This window comes from Lissotriton helveticus, chromosome 4_1 (assembly GCF_964261635.1).
Source record: "Lissotriton helveticus chromosome 4_1, aLisHel1.1, whole genome shotgun sequence".
NCBI classification, from domain to species: Eukaryota; Metazoa; Chordata; class Amphibia; order Caudata; family Salamandridae; genus Lissotriton; species Lissotriton helveticus.
This window is the reverse complement of record NC_136063.1, coordinates 588,358,922-588,382,702: the sequence shown is the minus strand read 5'-3', so window position 1 is coordinate 588,382,702 and position 23,781 is coordinate 588,358,922. Positions and strand designations below refer to the sequence as shown.

The 23,781-nt window shown below is 42.6% G+C and overlaps 1 protein-coding gene across 5 annotated transcripts in view; it reads left to right on the top strand.

The window, feature by feature from the left end:
• The window catches only part of TRIM55 (tripartite motif containing 55), a 485,249-nt gene that overhangs the window by 438,791 nt on the left and 22,677 nt on the right, over positions 1-23,781 (top strand). The window contains exon 11 of one of the 5 annotated variants that reach the window (XM_078687226.1): positions 4,939-5,548. The exons of 3 other annotated variants lie outside the window; for them this stretch is intronic. In XM_078687226.1, coding sequence (XP_078543352.1) covers positions 4,939-4,949 — 11 coding nt within the window. In that variant the 3' untranslated portion in view covers positions 4,950-5,548. Of the gene's footprint in view, positions 1-4,938; positions 5,549-23,781 lie in introns of those variants that run through there. One more of the 5 variants, XM_078687228.1, reaches the window with a different exon arrangement.

Below are 23,781 nucleotides of genomic sequence, written 5' to 3'. Positions count from 1 at the left end.
TATGAATCGGTAAAATTTACACTAGGGTCCTAGATTCATTTACAACAACGCCACTAGTCAAGGTCTGGACTGTTCCCATGAGGCACAGGGTCAGACTGATTTGCATATAGCCATGTCTGAACTGGGGTGGCAGAGTGGGCTAAAGAACGGTGATGGATTAAACCCAGATCTTTTGACTGGGTGTGAGTGTCTGATTGGTGCAGATGCTCCGTCCATCACCACCCCCTTTTGTACCGCTTTGTTCGCCATAAGTTGGCAGGGTATGCTCAGACGTGAGTCCCTTGCTCACTTTGCCACTGGATTCAAGCAAGCCTGGCTGAAGACGGCTGAAATGCCAGAAACCGGTCCTCGGAAGCTTGTTTCCGGTCCAGGGAAGGCATGGCTTGGCAGTTGGGGCTGGACTGTTCCCATGAGGCACAGGGTCAGACTGATTTGCATATGGCCATGTCTGAACTGGGGTGGCAGAGTGGGCTAAAGAACGGTGATGGATTAAACCCAGCTCTGTTGACTGGGTGCGAGCGTTTGATTGGTTCAGATGCTCTGTCCATCACCACCCCCTTTTGTACCGGTTTGTGCGCCATAAGTTGGCAAGGTATGCTCAGACGTGAGTCCCTTGCTCACTTTGCCACTGGATTCATGCAAGTCTGGCTGAAGACGGCTGAAATGCCAGAAACCGGTCCTAGGAAGCTTGTTTCTGGTCCAGGGAAGGCATGGCTTGGCAGTTCGGGCTGGACTGTTCCCATGAGGCACGGGGTCAGACTCATTTGCATGTCTGAACTGGGGTGGCAGAGTGGGCTAAAGAACGTGATGGGTTAAACCCAGATCTGTTGACTGGGTGTGAGTGTTTGATTGGTTCAGATGCTCCGTCCATCACCACCCCCTTTTGTACCGCTTTGTTCGCCATAAGTTGGCAGGGTATGCTCAGACGTGAGTCCCTTGCTTAATTTGCCACTGGATTCAAGCAAGCCTGGCTGAAGACGGCTGAAATGCCAGAAACCGGTCCTAGGAAGCTTGTTTCCAGTCCAGGGAAGGCATGGCTTGACAGTTCGGGCTGGACTGTTCCCATGAGGCACAGGGTCAGACTGATTTGCATATGGCCATGTCTGAACTGAGGTGGCAGAGTGGGCTAAAGAACGGTTATGGATTAAACCCAGATCTGTTGACTGTGTGTGAGTGTTTGATTGGTTCAGATGCTCCGTCCATCACCCCCCCTTTTGTACCGCTTTGTTCGCCATAAGTTGGCAGGGTATGCTCAGACGTGAGTCCCTTGCTCACTTTGCCACTGGATTCAAGCAAGCCTGGCTGAAGATGGCTGAAATGCCAGAAACCGGTCCTAGGAAGCTTGTTTCCGGTCCAGGGAAGGCATGGCTTGGCAGTTCGGGCTGGACTGTTCCCATGAGGCACAGGGTCAGACTGATTTGCATATGGCAATGTCTGAACTGGGGTGGCAGAGTGGGCTAAAGAACGGTGATGGGTTAAACCCAGATCTGTTGATTGAGTGTGAGTGTTTGATTGGTTCAGATGCTCAGTCCATCACCACCCTCTTTTGTACCGAATGGTCAAATGAGCATTGAAGTAGCATGTTAAAAGTACTTATTCCGTTCTAGGGAGGGGGCTGTAGAATTTGTGAGCCCATGCAGGTAACCAGGCAACCCTATATGTTTTAATTTCTTAGGCCCCCTATTAAAGAAACTCATAAATACCTATATGTGCAGAAACTAGAATCGGGGTTACAAGTTGTGCGGGGAAGCCACATTTGTGAACTCTTTCCATTTCACAGTTTTCAGCAGGAAAAATGTGGCAAAAGATTTACAGAGAAAAGAGCTCAGAATGAGGGAACACGTGAAATTTGATGCACAAATACTGATTTCCGAAGAAATTTCACTTTTTGGGTACTAAATCTAGAAAATACAGCAGGAATTTTGTCCTGGGTAAATAGTGTATTCTGCACATCAAACTCCTGTTTTGACCCAAAACAGGATCAACGTGGGTGCAGAATTTATGGGTGTTCACTCCATCAATTTGCTGATGGTGAAACCTTATGTATATAGAGCCCATGCTCTGTTTGTGCACGTTTTTAAGGGGGAATAATATGTGCTATTAGTATCTACTCATGTCTGGGGGGCAAGCTGGGCTCTGTGTAGCCAGGGTAAAATAATGAATGCATGACAGAGATAGTTTGACAATAATACAGCTGGTTTTGAAGATGGTGCGGGCTGGCAGGGAATGTACCCTCCTTCACCTTCACCCATTTATTCATTCAATTAATGAACCCGCACCCATTCATTCACCCACCCATATTTATATGTTCACCAAGCCATCCAGCCACATCAATTTATTCACCATTCCATCTAGCCACTTCCATTCTTTCTTTCATCGATACTATACCACACCTAGGCACTGTTTTTCCCTCAAGATATTCACTCACTCTCAGCTGACAAACCATCCATGCCTCTCTCTGTGGGAAACGGCCACTACAACGCGGCCGTTTCCACGCTTAACTTAACAATGCATGCATTACAACGCATGCATGGTTACAACGACAGCCTTTACCACGCAAACCTTTAATACAAAATACGTAATAAAGGCAGGTGTGGTAAAGGCTATAAATAAAAAAGGAGGGTTGGGGGGTCCTCCCCAAAAAACGTGAAAAAACAGGGCGCTTGGGGGGTTCCCCCCAAAAAATACGCACCTGTTGCAGTCTCTATGTGGCGGCAGTCCATGTCGCTAGAGGGAACGGAAAGATACTTCCGTTTCCTCTTAACGACGTGCGACGTAAAGAGAAGAAGAGTGAGAAGAGCCAAAAACGAGAGGTAAGGGGAATATGAGATTAAAGAAAGATAAAAAAAAGAGGGTCCGAATTAAGGGCTAAGGTCAGGGGAGGGGTATTTGTAAGAAATGTTTAGGGGTGGGGGCATAACATTTTCCAAGAATATGCCCTTACCATGCATGAATTTACAACGAAAATCGTTGTAAAAGTATGCGTGGTAAAGGAATATTCGTGGTAAAGGTTATGCGTGGGAAAGGCATTCCGTAGTAATCGATGCGTGGAAAAGGCATACGTTACAACGGTATGCGTTGTAACATCATACAACCTCTCTCTGTCTGCCCATACTCTCCCGCTGTCTATCCATTGACCTGTCCACCCACACACCCTCCACTGATCTACTCCTCTGCATGTATGCATCCATTCATCTAAACACCCACACTCTCGTACATCCATATTTGTGTGCTCGTGAGCCTGGGTATGTTGTCCTTGACGGAAAGTGTGGCCTAGTGTGTGCTTTCTGTGTGTTTTTATGCCTCTGTAGGTTGTCTGTATGAACACACTTTCTCAAATGTATGCCGCATGATTTCATCTATGTACGCTTCGGTTGCTGCATGTGTTTGGGTAGTTGTCTGTGTGCATGAGTTGATCTGTGTGCATGGGTATGTGTAAGTGTGTTGGTCTATTGGCATTTGCGCATTAATGTGTCTTTATATTTGCTTTGTCTATGCTATCTTAATGTCCATTGTTTCTACCTGAACCATGTATATTACAGCAAATGCGCATAATGATTATTTTGTAGTCGTAGCATACAATCTGAAGCATCTTTCTAAGAGTTGCACAGGCTGGACAGCTGTGGAGGTAGTATTACACACACATTCGCCGACATGACATCGAGGCCTGGGTGAAATATAGTATTACTCTGGACAAATCGAAGTAATCAGAGCGATCTTGTGTTACTCTTTTTATGTGAAATTACTGAAAATGTACGATTATGCCCGTTCACATAGTTATGAGTAATTTGGAACAAAAATACTGCTGCAGGAGCACAGAAACAACAAACTTAGGTAAGCGCAGACGGCTGCTGGATTCTGCTGTTCATGATCTGTTGCATATAGCTCTATTTTCTTAACTCACTATTTTCTTAGCGCACAATGCATCCTCGGGTCCATTTTTGGACATGAGGGTGCATTTTTGCGCTAATAGCACTAAATGCTGAGTTTCGCTCCTTGAGTAATTCTGAATAATCACACATATTTTTGCTGTATTTTTGTGCAAATATGCCAGAGCAAGTTACGCAAGTTACGCCAAACCCTATTTTTCACTGCTTATTCAGTAAAATAGGAGTTTCATATATTTAGCAATTCTCTATTTTCTCCGTGTGGCAAAATCGGTTTGCTACATTCTCTTTTAGGAAACAAGCAGAAATGGTACTAAGGCGTATGGGCTTCCTTGTTGCACCAGTCAAAAGTTTCTGTAAGTTGGTTTTAAAAGTGAGGACAATATGACCTTGGAAGCACAACAAGGGAGTACAGGGCATGTATTAGGTTGTAGGGGAACCACTGGGAGTCGAAAGAAACTAGAATATTTTGTTGAGGCATCTCTGGGAGTTTAACCCATCAACCACCACAGTAACAGAGAGAGATACTAAGCATTGCTTTCCTGTTAGAGCTTCAGCGGCTCAATTATCAATGAAAGATGCTTGCAAAAAGCCAAATCAATTCACACTCCTTTGTAGGGATATCAGCTCCCATGTGGTAAGGAAAGGAAGCGTGCGGGCACGGGTGTTGAAGCCATCAAAGGGCTTCTGGACCCCAGAGACCTTTCGCATAAATTCCGAGCTCTTTACTACAAAGGATGCGTATGAAGAGCTTCTAGCAGTGATGAAGACCCAGCTGACCCAACTGTGGGTGAAGAATAGATCCGCTATCTTTAGGGATTGGGCTTGTGGGGTCTTGGAAACTGTAGAAATAAACTAAAACACCACAGGGAATTAAACATTTTCAGGCTTTCACAACAACAAGCTCAAAATAATTGGGGGTAATTGGGATCTCCCAGTCGTCACTCCTTTGACCCATGAGGACTTTGAGGATCAATGAAAGAGAGCATAGGATGTGTTTATACAACAAAACCTATTTTAATACTTTTTATTTCATTTTTTCCACACACAGAATCCTTGTGAGATGTCGCCTTAATCCTCTCGTCATAGACAGCGCCTTAAGATCATCAGGGGTTGACCTACAATGCGTCTTTGAAGGTTTAAGTGACAAGGCAACCAACAGAACAGTAAAATGTGCCACCTTTTCACCCGAGAATCAACACATGCAAGTCAATGGCATTGCAATACCGAATTAACATTCAGAATTACCAGGAAGGAAACAACCATCCACATGACCACATTATTAAACTCTAGTTCCATCCCACCAAGTGCCGACGCCATATCCCTTCTTAAGTGTTTATTGCAGAATCAAAACCAACCTGTACTTTATAAATTGTTGAAGGAGACATTCTCCTCATCAGACCACTCCACTCTATTGTTTTATACTGATCTTTCCTCTAATGAACTTCCATTCATGCTCCATTGTGTCTGACTGTCTGGACATGCCCCTTTGACCTTCAGCGTTTGGCCAAATCTATCTCTAGGCCACGTAGATTGAAGTAATATTAACACATATAAAAACAATATTGTAATTTTGTCCTAAAATTGGTCTAGCTTATTTTATTGCATTTTCTATATACCCAGCCGCGGTCCGTGCATGTAACACCGGTGCGGCTACGTGGAGGGTGGGGGGGGGGAATTCAAGGGACGATGCAGAGGGAAAATTAAATAAATATTTAATTTACACTCTTCATCGTCCCTCTAAATCCCCCCACCCACACGCCACCGCCGCCCCACCGCTGTTACCTGCATGGACCGCGGCTGTATATACCTAAGAAAAGCATCAGGTGTGAACAATTTCCAACTTTAATTTAAACAAGAGAACTTGGCTGTAAGACAATTTGTCATGCGAAAGATAAGACCAATAATACATTTCATTGACAGAATACAAAACGGATGACATATGTTATATCTTATACAGTTTGAAAATATATTTCACAACATCATACATCATTGACTAATGATGGCAAGGGCACACCCCTTGCCTGATTTAACTTTAGTCTCATAACTTCGGTGCACACCATTTTTCAAAGGAGAAGTTATATAAAAGGCTTCATAGACAGCAAGAAAATGCTAACATCTCTCCACTTTGATCACACTTGGGCCATCAGGGAACTGGGGACCCTGATATGGGCGAGAGACACCCATGATTAAGCCTAATAACAGTCCTGCCCAGAATAAAGACACCACAAAGTGACCACGTCTAGGGTAGATCATGAAGATAAAGGCCACCATCAGGTCAACCACCACCTCAAGACAGCCAGAAGTCCACATCAGGGCCATGTTGGATCAATTTTTACTGGACATTAGGTGCCCAAATCTTGTCTATCATCTTTGTTTTGTTGCATTTTTTCCACAGTGTGTATAGGTAACTGACAGGAATGTACTCTGCTGTGCAGGCAAGCTAAGGGTGGCAGGAGGCAAAGGAGTTTGACTCAGGGTTTGCCAGGAGTTCATAAGCTGTCCTGCATGCCCTGCCTCATTCCTTCCCCTGGGTGTGCCCCAAACCGGACTCCATCTCGTTCCCTCCCCAGACCAAACATGCTCACCCATCGGTGTTGAATATTGCCTGCCTCTCCTTAGTAAGAGTTGCAGGCTCCATTCTGTCCTCCATTTACCCTCTTTCTCTCTCTTATTTTACTTGTCTCGTTTCATCTAACATTCTATCTCTTGCTCTCTCTCTCTTTCCTTTATGTATCTCCTCACCTTGTAGTTTATCTATTTTCCTCTTACTCTAACATGCTTTCTTTGTATCTATTTCTGTTTGGCTCTTTCTGCATCTGATTATCTTGCTCTCTTTCTCCCTCTCTTCTTCTATTCTCCTTTCATTCATTTCCTTTCTCTCCCACATGCACAAACCTGTGCCCTCTCTCTGTTTCTCCAACTCATTCATTTGCTTTCCATTCTCTCTTACTCTCTTTGTCATGTAGGTTTGTCTCTCACTCTCTCTTTCTCTGACTCTCTATTTCTCTTTTACTTTATCTCTATGGCCTGTTATGTATTCCTCATTTCCCCTTTCTCTTGCTGTCTTTATCATGTATCCTCTATTGCTCTTCTTACTCTTTTTCATGTTGCCTCTATTTCTCTTGCTTGCTATCTCTCTCAAGCTCTCACGCACTTTGATTTCTCTCACAAACATACACTATTTGTCACCCTTTCCCTGTCGCTCACCTTCTCTCTTCTATTTTCCTCTCTCTTACTTGCTTCCCAAATCACTTGCATGCTCCTTTCCTATTTCTTTCACTTAGACTATAACACCACTTTCTCTTACCCGCTCTCACACACTTTTTCTCACACACACTTCGTTCTGTCTTTTCACTTGCTATTTGCCCCTCTTTTGCCCTTTCCCTCATCTTATTTCTCTCACTCCTCTCCCTTTCTCTCTGTCCCACTTGGTTTCTCTGTTTATCTCTCGAGCTTGCTATTCATCCATCTTTAACCCTCTTTTTCTAGTCTCACTTTCTCAGTCTCTCTCTTGTCCTCCGTCTCTCTCTCTCTCTCTCTCTCTTTCTCTGTCTCTATGACCCCTTCTCTCCCTAGCTTTCGTACACACTTTCACTCCCTCTGTAACTCATGGGTACTCACTAAAGTTTTCCTGGGGGCCAAAAGGTGTGGTCTGTGATGTGACCAAGGGCCTCCGCGATGCCAGTGGGTGCGGTCAGGCCGGGTGGTGTGGAGAGCAACGGCAGTAAGGTGGGTGTAGGGGAAGCAAAGCATATACATCTAGTTCCTGAATTGCACAATGTGAAACCATAAAAGGTGGGATTAATCATGACTTCTCCACTTTACCAAACTGTGTGACCTTAGGCAATAGATTTAGTTCACTTTCCCATCTTTTTCTTCATTATCACATATATGAGGACCTCAAAATACATAACTTCAGGATGCATGCTGTACAAAACCTTCTCCTGTGTTTGATTTAATAAACAATAAGGTTTTCCCTGTAAAATAGGAACCCAGGTCACCTAAAGAGTGCACATAACAACTAACTTGCCTCTTTAGTTCACTATTGGCATTGTTGTCAGGTCGGGGGAGGGGGGGGGAGAATTAATGTTTCTAAATTCATGTTTAAAAATGTTCACTTTATAATAATACTTCTCAATACCCTGATTGTATCTGCTGTATTGAAGTGAAAAGGTCATGCATGTTAATTAAATACACTTTTGAATCTGGAATAGACGTTATCATATTTTTATACTTCTGCTGCAAGATGGTTTTAAAAATGAAGGTGCTCCTAAAGTTAAGTGGTGCAGGGCTCAATAGTTACTTTCTTTAACACCCATTAACTTTTAAATAAATGCTTGCCTGTTTATTTAACATCATTCTTATTGTTAGCATATTTCTAGTAACCAGCAGCCGAGTGATGCTGTACACCAGGGGGCCGCATGTAAAGGTCAGGGGGGCCGCATGCGGCCCCCGGGCCATACTTTGAGTATCGGTGCTGTAACTGTTTCCTTCTTAATTTTCCATATCCCTCTGGCCTGCTATCTTGCTGTCTTGTAGGCATAAGTAAGTTCTAGATGTTGGCCAGCTCTGGATATCACCCTAATTCAACCAAAGAGAAAAGAAGCCGCAGCTTAATGCCTTCTCGCTACATTTCCTAGCTGCTCGTCTTTAAACTTTCGAGTATGGAGGAACTGTGCCTGGAGTAAGACACAGTAGAACATCCAGGTCCATCAGAACAATACCAGACATCAGCCACTTAGGCAACTAGTCAATTACTCAACTCCAGTCTCTCCTGCTCCCTCACCCACACAGACAGATGCACACTTATGCACACACATATATAAGACAGCTCTTCACAGAATGCAGTTTTTAGCCCTGCCAAGGGTATACTCCATAAGTAAGTACATCAATAAATATAAATTTCTAGTTCCTCATACAATACATTACCACTTTCCCCTCTCCACATCATAACTAGAATTTGTAGATCCATTACCAAAGTCCACACCATATGCAAGATCTTAACCAAAGCAGTGTTTCCCAACTTTACAAACTTCCTCATCAACTTCAGCTTGGCCATCACCCTGGGCACTAAATCAGTGATGGCAATATTCTTGAAGGGGTGGATGAGAGAGACCAGTGGGTCCAGATTGCAGCATTGATTTTGAGTGTACACTATAAGATTCTGCTTGCCTGTCTAGCAACTAACATGACCGCATCTTCCTCTGCCAACTAATTAATAACAGGTAATAATTTACTACATTTAGTTCCCTCTCCTTGTGCCTCCCATTACATCTTGTATAGATCTTCATGAGCTTCCCTATCCGTGGTAGTCTTCAATATCTATCTGCACCTTCTCCTGCAGCCCACCAGGACACCATGACCTGTTTGTCACCCATGAAATGGTGACTCACAAATCTACCTGCAAATCACCCAGAGGTTCAACCAACAGCGGGCCCTAGGAACCCTACAGCCTGGCATGCAACCATGATAGATTTGAGAGCCCTGGGACCGAAGGATTCCACATGAGAACTTCTTTCAATACTTATGCACTACCAATATCCCAGCTACCAAGCACCTTCAGGCATCTTACGTTATTGAAATACTCCCAGCACCAAGAACAAAATCATGAGCGGCCTTTAATTAGTAAACGGCATTAAACACCCTGATCATATAAACAGTACATCCCAAAACTGTCTTGTTTTACTCTAAAATATTCATCTTTTCATAGACTCAAAAGAAATTTTAGACGACCATACCAATTTTACTATAAATAGCTAATGATCCAGTATCAAGTAACCTGAAATCTTGTAGCCAGACTGAACGCTTGGGACTCCATCTGTCTAACACAGAAGTCACTTCATTAGCTGGGTAAATGCTGATAAACATCTGAACAACCAATGAAACCACTCCTTCTCCTTATTTAAGAAAACCCTGGTCATATCCTCTGAGCAGGAGTTCAGCTTTAAAAGATGTTGAAAGACTTGGCTAAACTCACAATTCCCCTGTGCCTGCTTCTTTAAGTGAACTCATGCACTGAAGTGATTTGGTTTTGGGAGCCACTTTATCAAAGCCAATTTGGTCTTTTACTATTGGGTGGTTTACACAAGCAGGGAGATGAAGGAGACAAGAATTGGTAGGCGAAGAGCAAGAAAACAAGTGGGGTGAGAATGGAGAGGAAACAGGTGACTGGTGGACTGATGATCAGTCACTGAGAGAAGAGCTGGAGATAAGATGAGAGGACCACTTGGAAGGGGACAGATCAGGAGATATTACCACTGATGAAGAGCAAAGCAAGAGAGAGAGAGAGAGAGAGGAATGGAGTGGAGTGGAGACCAAGGACAGAATAGAGTTGGAGAGATGTGAAGAAACAGACAAAAATTGGGAAGGAAATGGGGACGGTAAATATATGTGAGCAAGCATCAGAGGAAGAACAATATTAGAAAATGTTAGAGTCATCTCAATAACACATCACTGGAAATAACTGAACTAAATGAAAAGACATATAAAACGTCAGTGAGAAGACAGTCCGAGAGAGCTGAAAGTCATGGGACAGAGTCAAAGAGAAAGAGTGGAGAATATTGGTGGAATATGATCATCTCACAGGATCTGCAAAAACACACCTAAATTAAATCAGGGCCATTATCTAGCACCTCACTTAAAAGTTAAAGTAGGTACATCTAAGTGCTGATCAAGCTAGCAAAATATATGCAGCCTGACCATCTTTTTGACAAACCATGTTAGGAATGTATCCATCTGTTAAAGCACTAATTGTTTCCCATTTAGAATAGGTAGTGGTAGTAAGAAGGCATCCTGAAGACTGCATTTTTAATGAGTGTGCAAAGACAGCTGACTTCATTCTGTGTGATATAATGAAATGTGGGATTTTTGTAGAGACATTAATGACCAGAAGGCCTGTATTTTTATTTCACAACTTCTGTACTTTTTAAACGCTGTTTGTTTGGAAGCAAAGGCTATTTGCTGGTAAAAAATAAAATCAATATTTCTGTGGTCTGGTTGATTGATAAAATACGCATCGAAAATTAAATCAAATGTGATATGAAGACTGTTCGCCCATTTTTCATGGGTTTCAGATGTAGTGGGCTTTTGGAATATGCTGCTAATGCAGAGTGGGAAAAGAGTTCAGTAATCTGATTACATGAAATGCCTCCTCTTCAAATCTACACAAACATTTTTGGACATTACTGGATGTGTGACTGTAATACCGCATGCTGCCTGGTAATGTTTGTAAATGACTCCGGTTGCCTTTAGCTGCCGGAAGGTAAATGCAGAAATGATATGTGGTAAAAATGTTACCACTGGTCATGCCCCAATGTTCCCGGCATCACTCTACATACACCAGAAATGCATGTCGGGAATGGTGTCTCCAGAATAGTCATTTCTACTCTATGAAGGACTTATTCTAAATCGAGGCTTAGGGCCACATGCATCATTGTAAATTGTGGTCGCAAAGGGGCAGATTCGCAGAATTTGTCCCTTTGAGACCACTGTTTTTGCATTTGGGATGCATCATCCCAAATGCAAAAATCACTATTTAATTAATCACTAAAATTGTGATCACTTAAATTGCGATTGCATTTAGGGAAACGCAAATTGGGATTCCCTAAATCCAATGCAACAACCAAAAAGAATTGCGATTTCGCAATTAAGAAACGCAAATTACCATAAATTCAAAGTTGATGTTAATTTGTGAGAACTTTGAAAAATGCACAACAGTGCATCTTTCCAAGTTCTATGTTGCACACATACATGTCCTTGCGCCATGTGTGTGCAACAAGTGTTGAAGTTGCAATTTCAGGGGTGCATCAGGGTGTCCTTTTGGCACCCTTGAAATTGCATGTGCAATTTGCGAGTAGCTATTTAGTACTAGCCAATTGCGCGTGCAATTCCAATTGATTCCTTATTTGTGAATCGCAATTTGCGAGTCGCAAATAAGGAATGTTTAGTCATTTTAATTTTTTTTGCCATTCCTACAAGCATAAGCATTTGAGATTCCTACATTGCGATTTCTTTAAAATCGCAGTTTAGGAATCGCAAATGCACAGTTTGATGCATGTGGCGCTTAGACTCTTACAAATTCTGCATAATTTACTAGCCCTATTTGTTGTTGTTGTCAAGTATTAGTGCTCATTCGGTTCTGTTTTAACAAAGGCAAAACAGAGCTGGAAGCCTCGTCACTCATAGTATTGAAGATGCTGCTTCCTGTCGGTTCTGGTAAAGTCTTCTAGGCAGGTTACAAAGTTTTCCATTCTTCCCGCTCTCAGCGCGGATATTTTTGGCAGTTCCTCAGTTGGGACCTACTTCTAGGCAACTGCACAGTAGCGTCTGAGTTCTGTGGCTGGCACAAGCATTAGCAGACACCCCTGGGTTTACACAGACACCAGAAGCAGTCTTTCCATATCTTTTTAAATAGGGAACGAGCCAGGGCCGGACTGGGAACGAAAACCGGCCCTGGCAAAGTGCTCGGCAGCGCCCCTTTGGGGGAGATGCGTTGGGGGTGCAACCGAGCTCTTTGCCGAGCCGGTTTTCGGCCGATTTTGTTACAGGGCCAATGCTGCAAAAACGATCCTGTAACAAAAACGGTCCCCAGGGGCCCAAAACTGGCCCCCATCCTTGCGGCGCACCGGGGGATTGCCCGGTGTACGCAACGGCCAGTCCGGCCCTGGAACGAGCATGAGCCATAACAAGGCAGCAATCTGCAAATGTGTTTGTTTATGTAGAGACCTCACATAGCTAAACACACCTTAGATATAATACAACGCAGAATAAACACACCTTAAATATAATACAATTCAGAATATGTGCCTACTAATGTCTACACAGCCACGTCTGCATGGAGAGAGGAGAGGCAAGGCTACAACTTTAGCGCTCTCATCCAACGCTGGCCCTGGGGTTGCCTGAGGTGGTGGCAACAGTAATTAAAGTATCCTCTGGTTAGGGGATAACCCTCTAGGCACAGCTCTCAATACGCTATGTAAGGTTCGAATCTTAAGAAAAATAATCCAATAGGAATCTTGTGTTAGATTACTTATTTGTATTTAATTAGAAGAAACGTGTATTCATTGACTTCTTCTTATTTCCATTTGTTGTATGGTGAGTTAAACTTTACATTTTTCAACTTTCATTTTCAAAAAGGCATTCCCAATGCATTTTGTGCACAAAGTGCACTTCATCAGGGGAAATCTAAACAAAAGAATAAATGAACTCATTTTGAGGATACCATCCTACTAACATGTAGGTATACAATGTTAAAGCATAACTATATCATATGACTATCGAATATATCGGTAAAAAGAGGTGAGATTAGTTCGCTGCTGTATTCAATGATGGTGAGAAGGACTTAATAATGATGAGTGGCAGGATGTTAAAAAATTGTGAATAATTACTCTGGGTAGTTAGTGAATAATCCGAGGTGTGTCTATAAGTTAAACGTGGTTGTTAATGTTGAAAAAGTGAACCGAACATTGTTAACAAATATACGTGTTGTTAAAAAATGTGCAAAAAAGGTTCGAAGTAAACTTCTTCTAACGCGATAGGTTCGAAGTTTTATCCGAACGTGAGAGCTAAATGCCTCTTACCTGCCGTCCAACAGTGCCAACCTTCTTTAAAACAAGCATCAACATTCAAAACCAATAATGTTCCTCATCTCGGGATAGTCCATTGTAAATGCTGCAACTCCCCTGACAGGAGTCAGAGATTAAAACATAGAGACATAAAAGCCATAAAGCCATTTATGTTTTCTAGTATTTTATTGGGTGTTTATAAAGCAGCAACCAGGTCACAGGTGGTAACCGAGGACAGTACAAAGTATCAAAATACATGGGCAACACATGAGAATAAAGAGAAATGAAGGTGCACTTACATTGAGACCCCAGAACAATAAATGTGACTAAATATACAATAAATCAGAAAACAAATATAACAGTTTAGGAAGATAGTAGAGTAAAATGGTATGAAGATGAATAGGTAGGTGGTGAGAGCTTTTCTCAATTGCACCAAACGATGGTGCAAGTTTGAGGTATAAAGTGAGTTTCTTTGGCAGAGATTTAGTCCATTGTGCAGAGAAAGACAGTTGGCCTTTGCTTTCTTGTGTGTTTTATAGATTTTCGGCCTAGCCAGGAGTGTGTTTCGAATAATGCATGTACCACCAATCACTTCGAAGTTAGAGGCAAAGTTGTCATGTTTTCTCAAGTGAAGGGCAGATTACACAAAAGACTTTGATGTAGATTCTAGCAGAGAGATGGATCCAATCCATATTTTCAGGGTCTGGCAGAAAAGTTATTGCTAATTTTCTTCATATCTGCAACATTTATACATTTTTCATTATAAGAATTTTTAAAAATGTGGGAAATTTCATGTTTGTGAAAATTCACACAAATGTTTGTCCATTTGAGACTGGTTTGAGCAGAAAATGGTTTGTTACACATTTTCTCCTCTAACTAGTCTCCAGATTGTCTTTCTGGTGACTTTTGAAAGCGCGATATACCCATGTGTTTAATTTTCAGTGAGATACTGGCAAGTGGATGCCATTACATTTTGTGTATGTTTTGTGAAATTTTTAGAGAAAGAAATTCAGGGACTGTGCACACCTGTCGGTGAAATTCTCAAATTTTGTATGTGTTTTTATTGGTGATTTGTCTTTTCATAGCATGAAGAACAGGTGTAATCTGTATGAAAAGGTTATAGCAAGGAAAGGCTTTGTTTTGTGCGGTAATGTAAGATGGAATCATGTTTGAGTTTTTTCTAGAGATGGTCATTGTAGGACTGAAAGGTATCAAAGAGAAATGTGGGGATTTAGCAGAGGATGAAAGATGCAGGAAGAAATCATCTAAATTCATATTGCTGGGCCTCTTCCATGTATAAGGGGCTTTATGACTCATCTGATTATGAGGATACACTGGGTCTATGTTGAGTTAAGTTTAAGATACATCTAAGTATGTATGACAATTAGTCAGGTTTGAAGTTTAAGGATGTTTTAATCAACATTATTTTAAGGTATAGTTGTATGCCATCAGCTTATTGGATGAATAGTAATATATTTTTCACTGATTATAAGTACCATTGGGTCCATGTACAAGTTAAACATCACCAGAGTGAGAATAAATCGCAGAGGAATTGGTGGAAATAGGGGCAATACCATGTACGCAAATGAATTTTTGCCAAGACGGGTATGAGACAAACCAATTCAGGGCAGTGTTGGTGGTGCCCACGCATGAATGGTGACTTGGCGGTCAACAATACCAAAAGATGCTGACAGGTCCACAGGCACCAAGAGGTGTGGTTCATTCAACGTCATCAGTAATTGATAGAATGTAACATACAATCTGGATGGTGGGAATCTCTGCACTGCAGCCGGGATGAACCACAGATTAGCAGGGTTAGACGAAGTTGTAAAGAACAATGACTATTAGCTACACTCCTTTTGGGCATTTTCCAGTGAGTGCAAAGAGAGGCACGTGATGGGTTGACAATTGCTGAGTTCATCTTGATTGATGTTCAGTTTTTGAGGAAGGGGTGAATTTGACCAGTTGTTACAGAACAGAAACGTTAAATGTATCTGTGAGAAGAGAGGTATCAATAATGCTCAAAGTGGATAACAATGTGTACTGTGTACTAAAGTTGTGCATTACATATTGGAAAAGCAGAAATCTCTAATGTCCTGCAGCCTTTAAAGCAGAGCATTATATTGGCTCGTCTTGGCTAAAGAATCTCTTTTTTTCTATAGTTGTATGTATACTAAAGTGAAATCCAACTCAGAAACACAAATAACCAAGCCAGGAGGAGAATGGAAGCATGTGCCAGGACACTCTAGAGTATTAGAGCGTGATACAAATCTTTTTAAAACATAACATAACATAACATGTTACCCTAAAAGATAGACAGCCTGCATAACTACAACTACATGATGGGGTTGTCAGAGGTTCGGGATGCACGTTCCTCTTGGTTCTTGGTTCGTCAGGAAAAAACAGATAGTTCTTCCTATCAAATGATTTTTAATATGTGAGGTGGTGTCCCCAAGCATAGTTTGTGATATTGAGCCTGTCTCATTTAATGAGAAGTTAGCCCTGCCACTCAAAGCACTCCCTCCCACGTGGCTACTCACATACACAGAACTGGGCAGCGTTTTGGTTATCCATACAGAAAAAGAAGGAAGCAAAATTTTCACCAACCTTACAACACCAAAGCAACTTAATTGCCATGAAGGTAGACCTTCAGTGATTCTAAATAGATCGGTCAATCTGGTGATATCATGTCATTGACATGCTTTGAACTATCAAGGTGCCTCTTGATTGATGTTTTGATGTTTCGTCATCTATCTGGTACTAAAATAGAAAGTGAACTCCAGGGATGCTGAATAATGAAGAACTTAATCAGGATAGTTAGAGATGATCAAGTAGAGAGGCATTGTTGGATCATCTGATTATTCCATGGGAGTGCCTGAAACTCAACTCAGAAAACACAGAAGTCCTCATCCTTAGTACCACTCCCTCCGCATGGAACGACTCATGCTGGCCCTCCACCCTCGGATATCCCCCAACCCAATGAACTACGCACAAACCCTTGGCATCATACTAGACTCATCACTCACAAGGAGCTGCCAGATCAATGCCGTCTCCTCGACCTACTTCGAAAGACTTTCAGATGGATCCCAACTGAAACCAGAAAAACTGTCATGCACGCACTCATTAGCAGTAGACTGGACTACGGCCATGTTCTCTACACCGGAATCAATAAGAAACTCCTTCGCAAACTCCAGACTGTCCAGAACGCCGCAGCCAGACTGATCCTCAACATCCCCCATCACAGCCACATCACCCAACACCTCCTCGATCTCTACTGGCTTCCAGTCGAAAGAAGAATTACCTTCAAACTCCTCACCCATGCATACAAGACCCTTCACAACACCAGTCATGCATACCTGAACAGCCGTCTCTCCTTCCGCGCACCAAAAAAGCACCTCCGATCAGCCCAGATGACGCTGGCCAACATTCCACGTATCAGCAAAATTAGAAAAGGAGGAAAGTCCTTCTCATACCTCACAGCCAAAGCCTGGAACACCCTCCTGCTCCACATCCAGCAATCTTCCACTCCGTCCCAGTTCAAGAAGGATCTCAAGACCTAGCATTTCGGATGACCCCAGCACTCAACTGAGCCACCCTCCTTCCCTCCCAGTGCCGTGAGAGCCTCATGGGTGAGTAGCTGCACTTTATCAACCCTGATTGATTGGAGTAGCAGAACTCTACAACTGAACTTCGAATCAAAGAGATTCTACAGGGGGAGAAAAGGAGCAAACTCAAGAGTAGACAAAGGATGTTTATTGGCAACCATAATTTGATATTCCTTTATTCCATGATGGATTCATTCAATTCCTTATTTAATCAGAAGAACTAAATGGATTTCCATTAGCTTGTTGATAGTACTCGGGTTGAGAGATAGGATTTGCGTATTGGGAAAAAGGAAGCAAAGGAAAGATGCCAAAATCCACTAAAGACTTACATTCATTAGGGTTGGCTTTTTTTAAACTAGAATCCAGGGCTACCAAACTTTCACTTGTTCTGTACTGTAAAGTGCCCGTTTTAACCAGGTGATGCACATATGTGCAAAACTTATTGCTATTTCTTTGTTTTGTTCAATTGTGATAAGTGATGTAGACCATTTATTGAATTTGTTTTCTAATACACTCATGAGAAAGCAACTGCACTTATTTTTTTCATTCCTGTGTTGTAGAGTCATGTGTATACTGATTGGAGTAGGTCTAGCAAAGCACTGCAGTCACAGCCACCTGCCAAAGAAAACCTGGAATCTGATATGAATTCTGTTTTTGTATGCTCACCAAGATACTGCACATAGTTGTGAGGTCTCTGATTACCGTTTTCAGGACAGTGGTGTAGACTTTAACTGCACTTAAAACCTGGACTATTTGAACATAGATCACCCCTGATTCTTCAAAATTGTTGCCACATGTGTTGTGATGGTCTCTGGGGGATTATGGTGTTAATGTTTGCCATGGACTAATCTGACAAACATGGTTAATGTTTAATTTATTCAAGCCGTGACCAGATCTGAAAATGGCATAATGTTGTAAAGAGGTCACCAGAAGCTCTCTTGTAGAGGAGCCAGAGTTTATTAGAACATCCAACTCTCAAAAGTGGTGCTGCGTCCACCAGTCAGAGATCAACTGCCAGTGTATGGAACATCAACATATGTCACAATAACCACAGAATGTCAACACAAATGACATTCCATTCTTAATGTTACATCCAAGAGATCACAACCTATTCCCCTCCCTTATCAATACAAGCTAGAAATAATAACAAGACATCATGATTACTCATTGCAGAAGACCATTCCAAGTCACTAAGTGCTCCATCACTCCATTGAACAACATCCCCCACACTTGCAACTTCTCCTTCCTTTTCACTCAGAATCACACCTTCCTCAGCCATGCTCTTCCAATCCAATGGCATACAAGACAAGCAATCCACTTGGACATTTCTCCACCTGGGTATATAGTCAGAAGGGAAGTTTTGTTTCTGATAGTGCTAGACGAATCTGGCAAGCCTTGCTGAACCTTTTTCAGCTCCACCTGGAGATAAGATTGACACCAGAGGCTTTTGATCGGTGCAGAGAACAATTTCACATCCCTACACATACGTCATAAAATACCCCACCCCCCACAGGCTGCAGCCAGTGCCTCCCTATCAATTACAGAGTAATTATGCTTAGTCACAGTTAGAGAGCATGAGGCAAAAGCAAAAGGTGTGTCCGAGGAGCAGTAAATTGGTGATAGCACTGCCCCATTGTCAGTTACACTCACATCCCTGGTAACAATCGGTTTCCTTTTCATGTCATATGGAATCATGACCCCAGCATTACAGACCTCTTCTTTAATATTTTCAACATTTACCCCCATTCTCATAAGCACTTTCAAGCATTCAGTTTTGCTTATTCAATCAGCCCAATAAAATATTGCAGTTGATCTTCATCTTCTGGGGTATGTGCCAACTTTATTGATGCAAGCAAATCCTTCTTTGGTTTGGCCCCCTCAGCGACAGTGTGTCCCAAATACTCAACCTCGTTTACCAAAAATAGACACTTCTCTTTCTGAAGTGTCAAACCAGAGTCAGATAGTCTATCCAATTTCTGTATCAACACAATCTTGTGACTTCCGACACTCTCACCAAACACCAGTATATAATCTTGGAAAAATATGACATTGTTCAAACCCTTGAACACCTAACTCATCATTCTCTGGAAGACACTGGCCATGGATGAAAAATAAATTGGTATCCTGGTAAATGCCTTCCATAGGTATGAATGCTATCAAGAACTTGGAACAATTGTGAAGACAAATTTGGTGATAGACATGCCTGATATCTAATTTTGAAAAGAACTTTCCTCCTTTAAGCAACAATATGAGCTATTTTATGTTTGTCAGAGGAAAATCGTCAGTAAAAATGTTCGAATTAAGACTACTCAAGTCCACACAGAACTTCAATTTCCCATCAGCTTTCTCTGTTATGATTAATGGAGAAACCCAAGCCGATGTTTCAGTGGGATCAATCACCCCATTCTTCAACCTATTGTTTAACATTTTTTTTTACTTTTTCTCTCACCAAAGTTGGCACCCTTCTAAACTTATGCTGTACAGGTGTGCCTCCCTGTTTCAACTTTATCTCATGTACTTACACTTTCAACTCCCTCCAGAATGTCATCGAGTGTTGTGTCCTCACACCATCACCTGAGTGGGGCTGCACGGATTCATGATAGTATGCAGATCATACTAATGAAACCAACCTAAGAAACGTGGTCCTGACTCAGATATACACACCTTACCTTTTGTGTGTCTGTCTTTAACAATGATATCTGTGTACATGCACTTTATGATATCTATTTGTTCTACTTGATACCCGCCTGGACTGAGGTCCGGTAGTAATCATACTTATGGCCATTCAGACAAAAACATACTCTTCGGTAAAATGGTATTGAATGAGTCAGAGTCTACCATTACTTCCACCTTCTTGTTCCTGATGGTAAGCTCCAGTTTTGGTCTGTTAATTCTTCCCATGCTACCATCAGCTCCCTCTTCTGCACAAAAAACTCTATGAACTTGCACTGAGGTTCTGTGATTCTCGAACCGGACTCCATTTTGTTTGAGTTGTTCGTGACGCCATTTTGTGTTGCCCTCACGTAGGCCGTGGAGGTGACCGAACGAACAAAGTTGCATGGGCTTCGTTGTTCATGTATGCATTAACTAGGCTTTTTCTGACTTGTGAGTGAACTGCGAAGACGCTGACCCCGTCACCTGAAACTGACCCTTTTGCGAGGCCAATTTCTCTAGCTGATCGTTGTCTGAAATTGCCAATCAATGTTCAGGAGATCGTTAACTTTACTTTCCTTGCACATATCTTATCCTATTCAGCATCTGAACTGTTCCTTTTCTTACGACTTTTCATTTCATGGGTAGTGCTTTCAATTATGGGTTTGTCCGGCTTGTGGAAATCGAATTTGGGACATACCTAATAATTAACTTGTGGGTTGGTACAATGTAAATTGAGCTTTTTGGAATGTGATAATGTGTGGGAAAATTTATTTCATTCGTCAGTATTTGTCGCAGTGGGTGTGCATTTGTAATGAGTAAAATATGGATAAAAGGTGATGTCTTGCTCTACGAAAATTGAGCAGTTTCCTGAGTTGTACTCCGTGTTGTATGGCTGGGATTACTGTTACTAGCTGCAGCTAATAAATTTGATCTCTGACGCCACCCAGAAGTATTCCGTGTCTCTGTATACCAAGACAGGTGAATCCGAAGACTTTGGGTGTGCCCCTGACACCGCTGGGTTCTGAAAACCCAGTTCTTCAGTTGGCCCCCAACGTGGGGCAACTTCAGCGGTACTGGTCCAAGCCCGAGGATCGTGAGGAGCCACGTGAGGAAATTCTGGAGGAAGGCCGCCACTTCATCGACCCCTGTATGTCAACGTGGACCGAAGGTTTTTTCTGCAAGGCTTTCCGCTTTCCGACGGCTACGAAGGAATGCTGCCCTGACTGTCGCCCTGTCTTGGACCCTTGATTGATGCTTTGTAGAGCGAGATGATAGATGGTCTTCTAGTGGCGTGACAGATATTTTTGGCGTGACACGACTTTGTTTTGTTTCTTGGTTTTGATTCGGTTGTTGCAATAATCAAAGCCGAGGGGCTCGTATATTTACGAGTGTATCGATAGTTGATAACCCCTTGAAGTTTGAAGCTAGATTAGTGAGCTATAAGATGCCTGTTCTTAGCAAAATTAGGAAATGGTTTAGTTGTGGTTGCAACAGGGATTCCCGATTGGAGGATTCGTGTCCGATACCTCCGGTTGGAACTCCGACTTATGAGCTCCATTCAAAACACGGAGTGGGTCCTATTACTTTTAACGAAGTGTGGGTCCGCTATACAAAGAAAGATGGTGTTTTACGATGGCCCCAACATGGTAATTTCCATATAAATATTTTAGATAATCTGGGAGTTACGCTATTTAGGAAGAAAGGCCGGCCGGCAATGTTTGACTCTTTCCGCCTTTGACGTAAGGACGCCAAACAGCGAGAAATTAAGCAAGCAAAAAGAGATAGGAAAGATAAGAATATGTCAGTACTACAAGCTGCTAGGCAGTTTAAGGAAGATGGAGAAGAGCGTGCGAGTGAAGTCTAAGATAGACAACGTTGCATGGCCATCGATAAATGTTATCCGGCCTTGCCGCCTTCTCCTCCAAAAGTGATTGAAGATCCTGAAAAAGGTCCTTTGATGTCTCATTTACTGACCTTGCCACCCCCTTATGTGCAGGGTGCTACTGCACCTCCATTACCCCCGGTTGTTGCACCCTTTGTTGTTCAGCCCCCTGCTGTTGTTCAGCAACCCGTTGCTTCACAGATGGTTCTCCCTCCTACGGTGCAGCCCCCGCTAGGGCCGCCAGCTTTGCTATCAGCTTTGCCTCAAACTCCTTTGCCTTCCATTCCTGTATCTCCGACTCCTGCTACTTTTGTCCCTACACCTCCTTTGCCTCCAAATATTTATTCTACTGTCTTTATGTCCACTTCTTCTCCTTCTGCTCGAAAACGAATGACTGAGACTGTTGCTAATCTTTTGTCTCCACTCTTTGGGTCACTGAATGTGACCCCTGTTTCGGAATGAAAGCGGAGTCGTAGTCAGCTTCCTAGTCCCGAGGAGCGGACAGTGTTGGATCTATTGGCTCGTAGATGGGTTTTAAATGCTTCTAGGTATGATTTGCAAGCGGTTATGGATGTTTTCTTTCAGTGGGATCCGCCTAAACAAAGGTATGTTTTCGACGTAATGTGTACTTTTCTTCGTCATGAATGGGAAGATAATGAGTTGGGTCTGATTCCACAGGAAGTGCTTGATATCCAGTCAGAGTTCGCTAAAGGGATGATAGTGGAGTCTGATGTTGCAGACGCCGTGAGACGATACTTGTTTTTAGGTCTAGGCTTCCGCCTCAGACATTGCACGAACCTGATTCCTATGTTAGGAGGAAAGTGAAGCAGTATCCTATGAGAGAGGTTTCCTCTGTATGGAGAGAGGCAGTTGCTGCTAATGTTAATAAGGGTATTCAGGCCGAACCGGCTCATTTTCAGCGAGTATGGGTACATGTTCCTTGGAAGAGAGCAGAGGTCTTGGCTCTTAAGCAGACCTTACCTGACCCCCGTAAAAATCCTGCTGGTTATTACAAGGAGTTGTCTCAGACAGTTGATGGGTGTATTATGAATTTAACTGACATAGATATGTTGATGGGTGATGGGTGATGTAGTTCCTCAACCTTTGTGGGCGAAGATCCGTCATGAGGATCATGCGCCAGAGTTAGGAGATACGTGGGTTCATATTGCTGCTGCAGATGGTCGGCAAGTAGGAGGTGCCAAACCTGAACCCTTAGTTGCAGAATTACCTGGTAGGATTATTAATTTAATGAAAACTATGATGCCTTCTTTACGAGTGAATTGGGATAAGTTAGCAGCATGTAAACAAAAGAAAGACGAGAGTGTGTCTGATTTCTTTACTAGGTTTGAGGAGATGTTTATTGATCATAGTGGTCAGGGCATGAGCACTGAAGGTGGTCAAAGGTTGTTCGTGGACAAATTTGTCTTTAATTTGCTTCCCGAACTTTCTAATAAGTTAAAGTACTCTGAGAGTTCATGGGCTGTTTCTTCGTCGGCCCAGATATTGGCTACTGGCCAATATTATGAGAATAGGGATAAAGATGAGAAGGATAAAGTAAAGAAGAAAACTAGAGACTTGAAGACGAAAGGTCTTTTACAGCAAGCTTATCCGCCTCGTCCGAATCAGCCTCAATTTCAGCAACCGCCACAGTTTCAGAGATTGTTACAGAAACCCGAGTTTTTAGTTCCGTGATTTCTACCAGGACCTAATCAGTGTGCTTATTGCAGAGAGGAAAGTCATTTCAAGAATAGTTGTCCGATTTTGCTACAGCGTGCGAATGGTGTATCTGGTCAAAGAGGTCGTGGTGGTTTCCAACAAGCTCCTATGGGTAGGGGTCGTGGTGTGTTTCCCCTGAATGAGCGTTCTTTTCCCCCTCAGAATTCTACGAATTATTTTGACAGACAGAATGTTCCGACTGTTCAGTCTGCCCAGTACTACACTGATGATTATTGTGTCGAGAGTGAGAGTGCTGGTTATAATGACAGTTAGGACAGCCATGGGCAAAGTAAGGGAGTAGTGTCAGTTCCAGTAGACCAGAGTGGACCTTATGTTCAAGTGATTACATCAGGTGTGGTAGAACCTTTTCTTTTGGATACTGGTGCGACGAAGAGTTCTATCATGCACTCTAAACTTCCTGGTGCACCTTTGTCTGGCTTGACCAATGTTTCAGTAGGATTTTCTGGCGC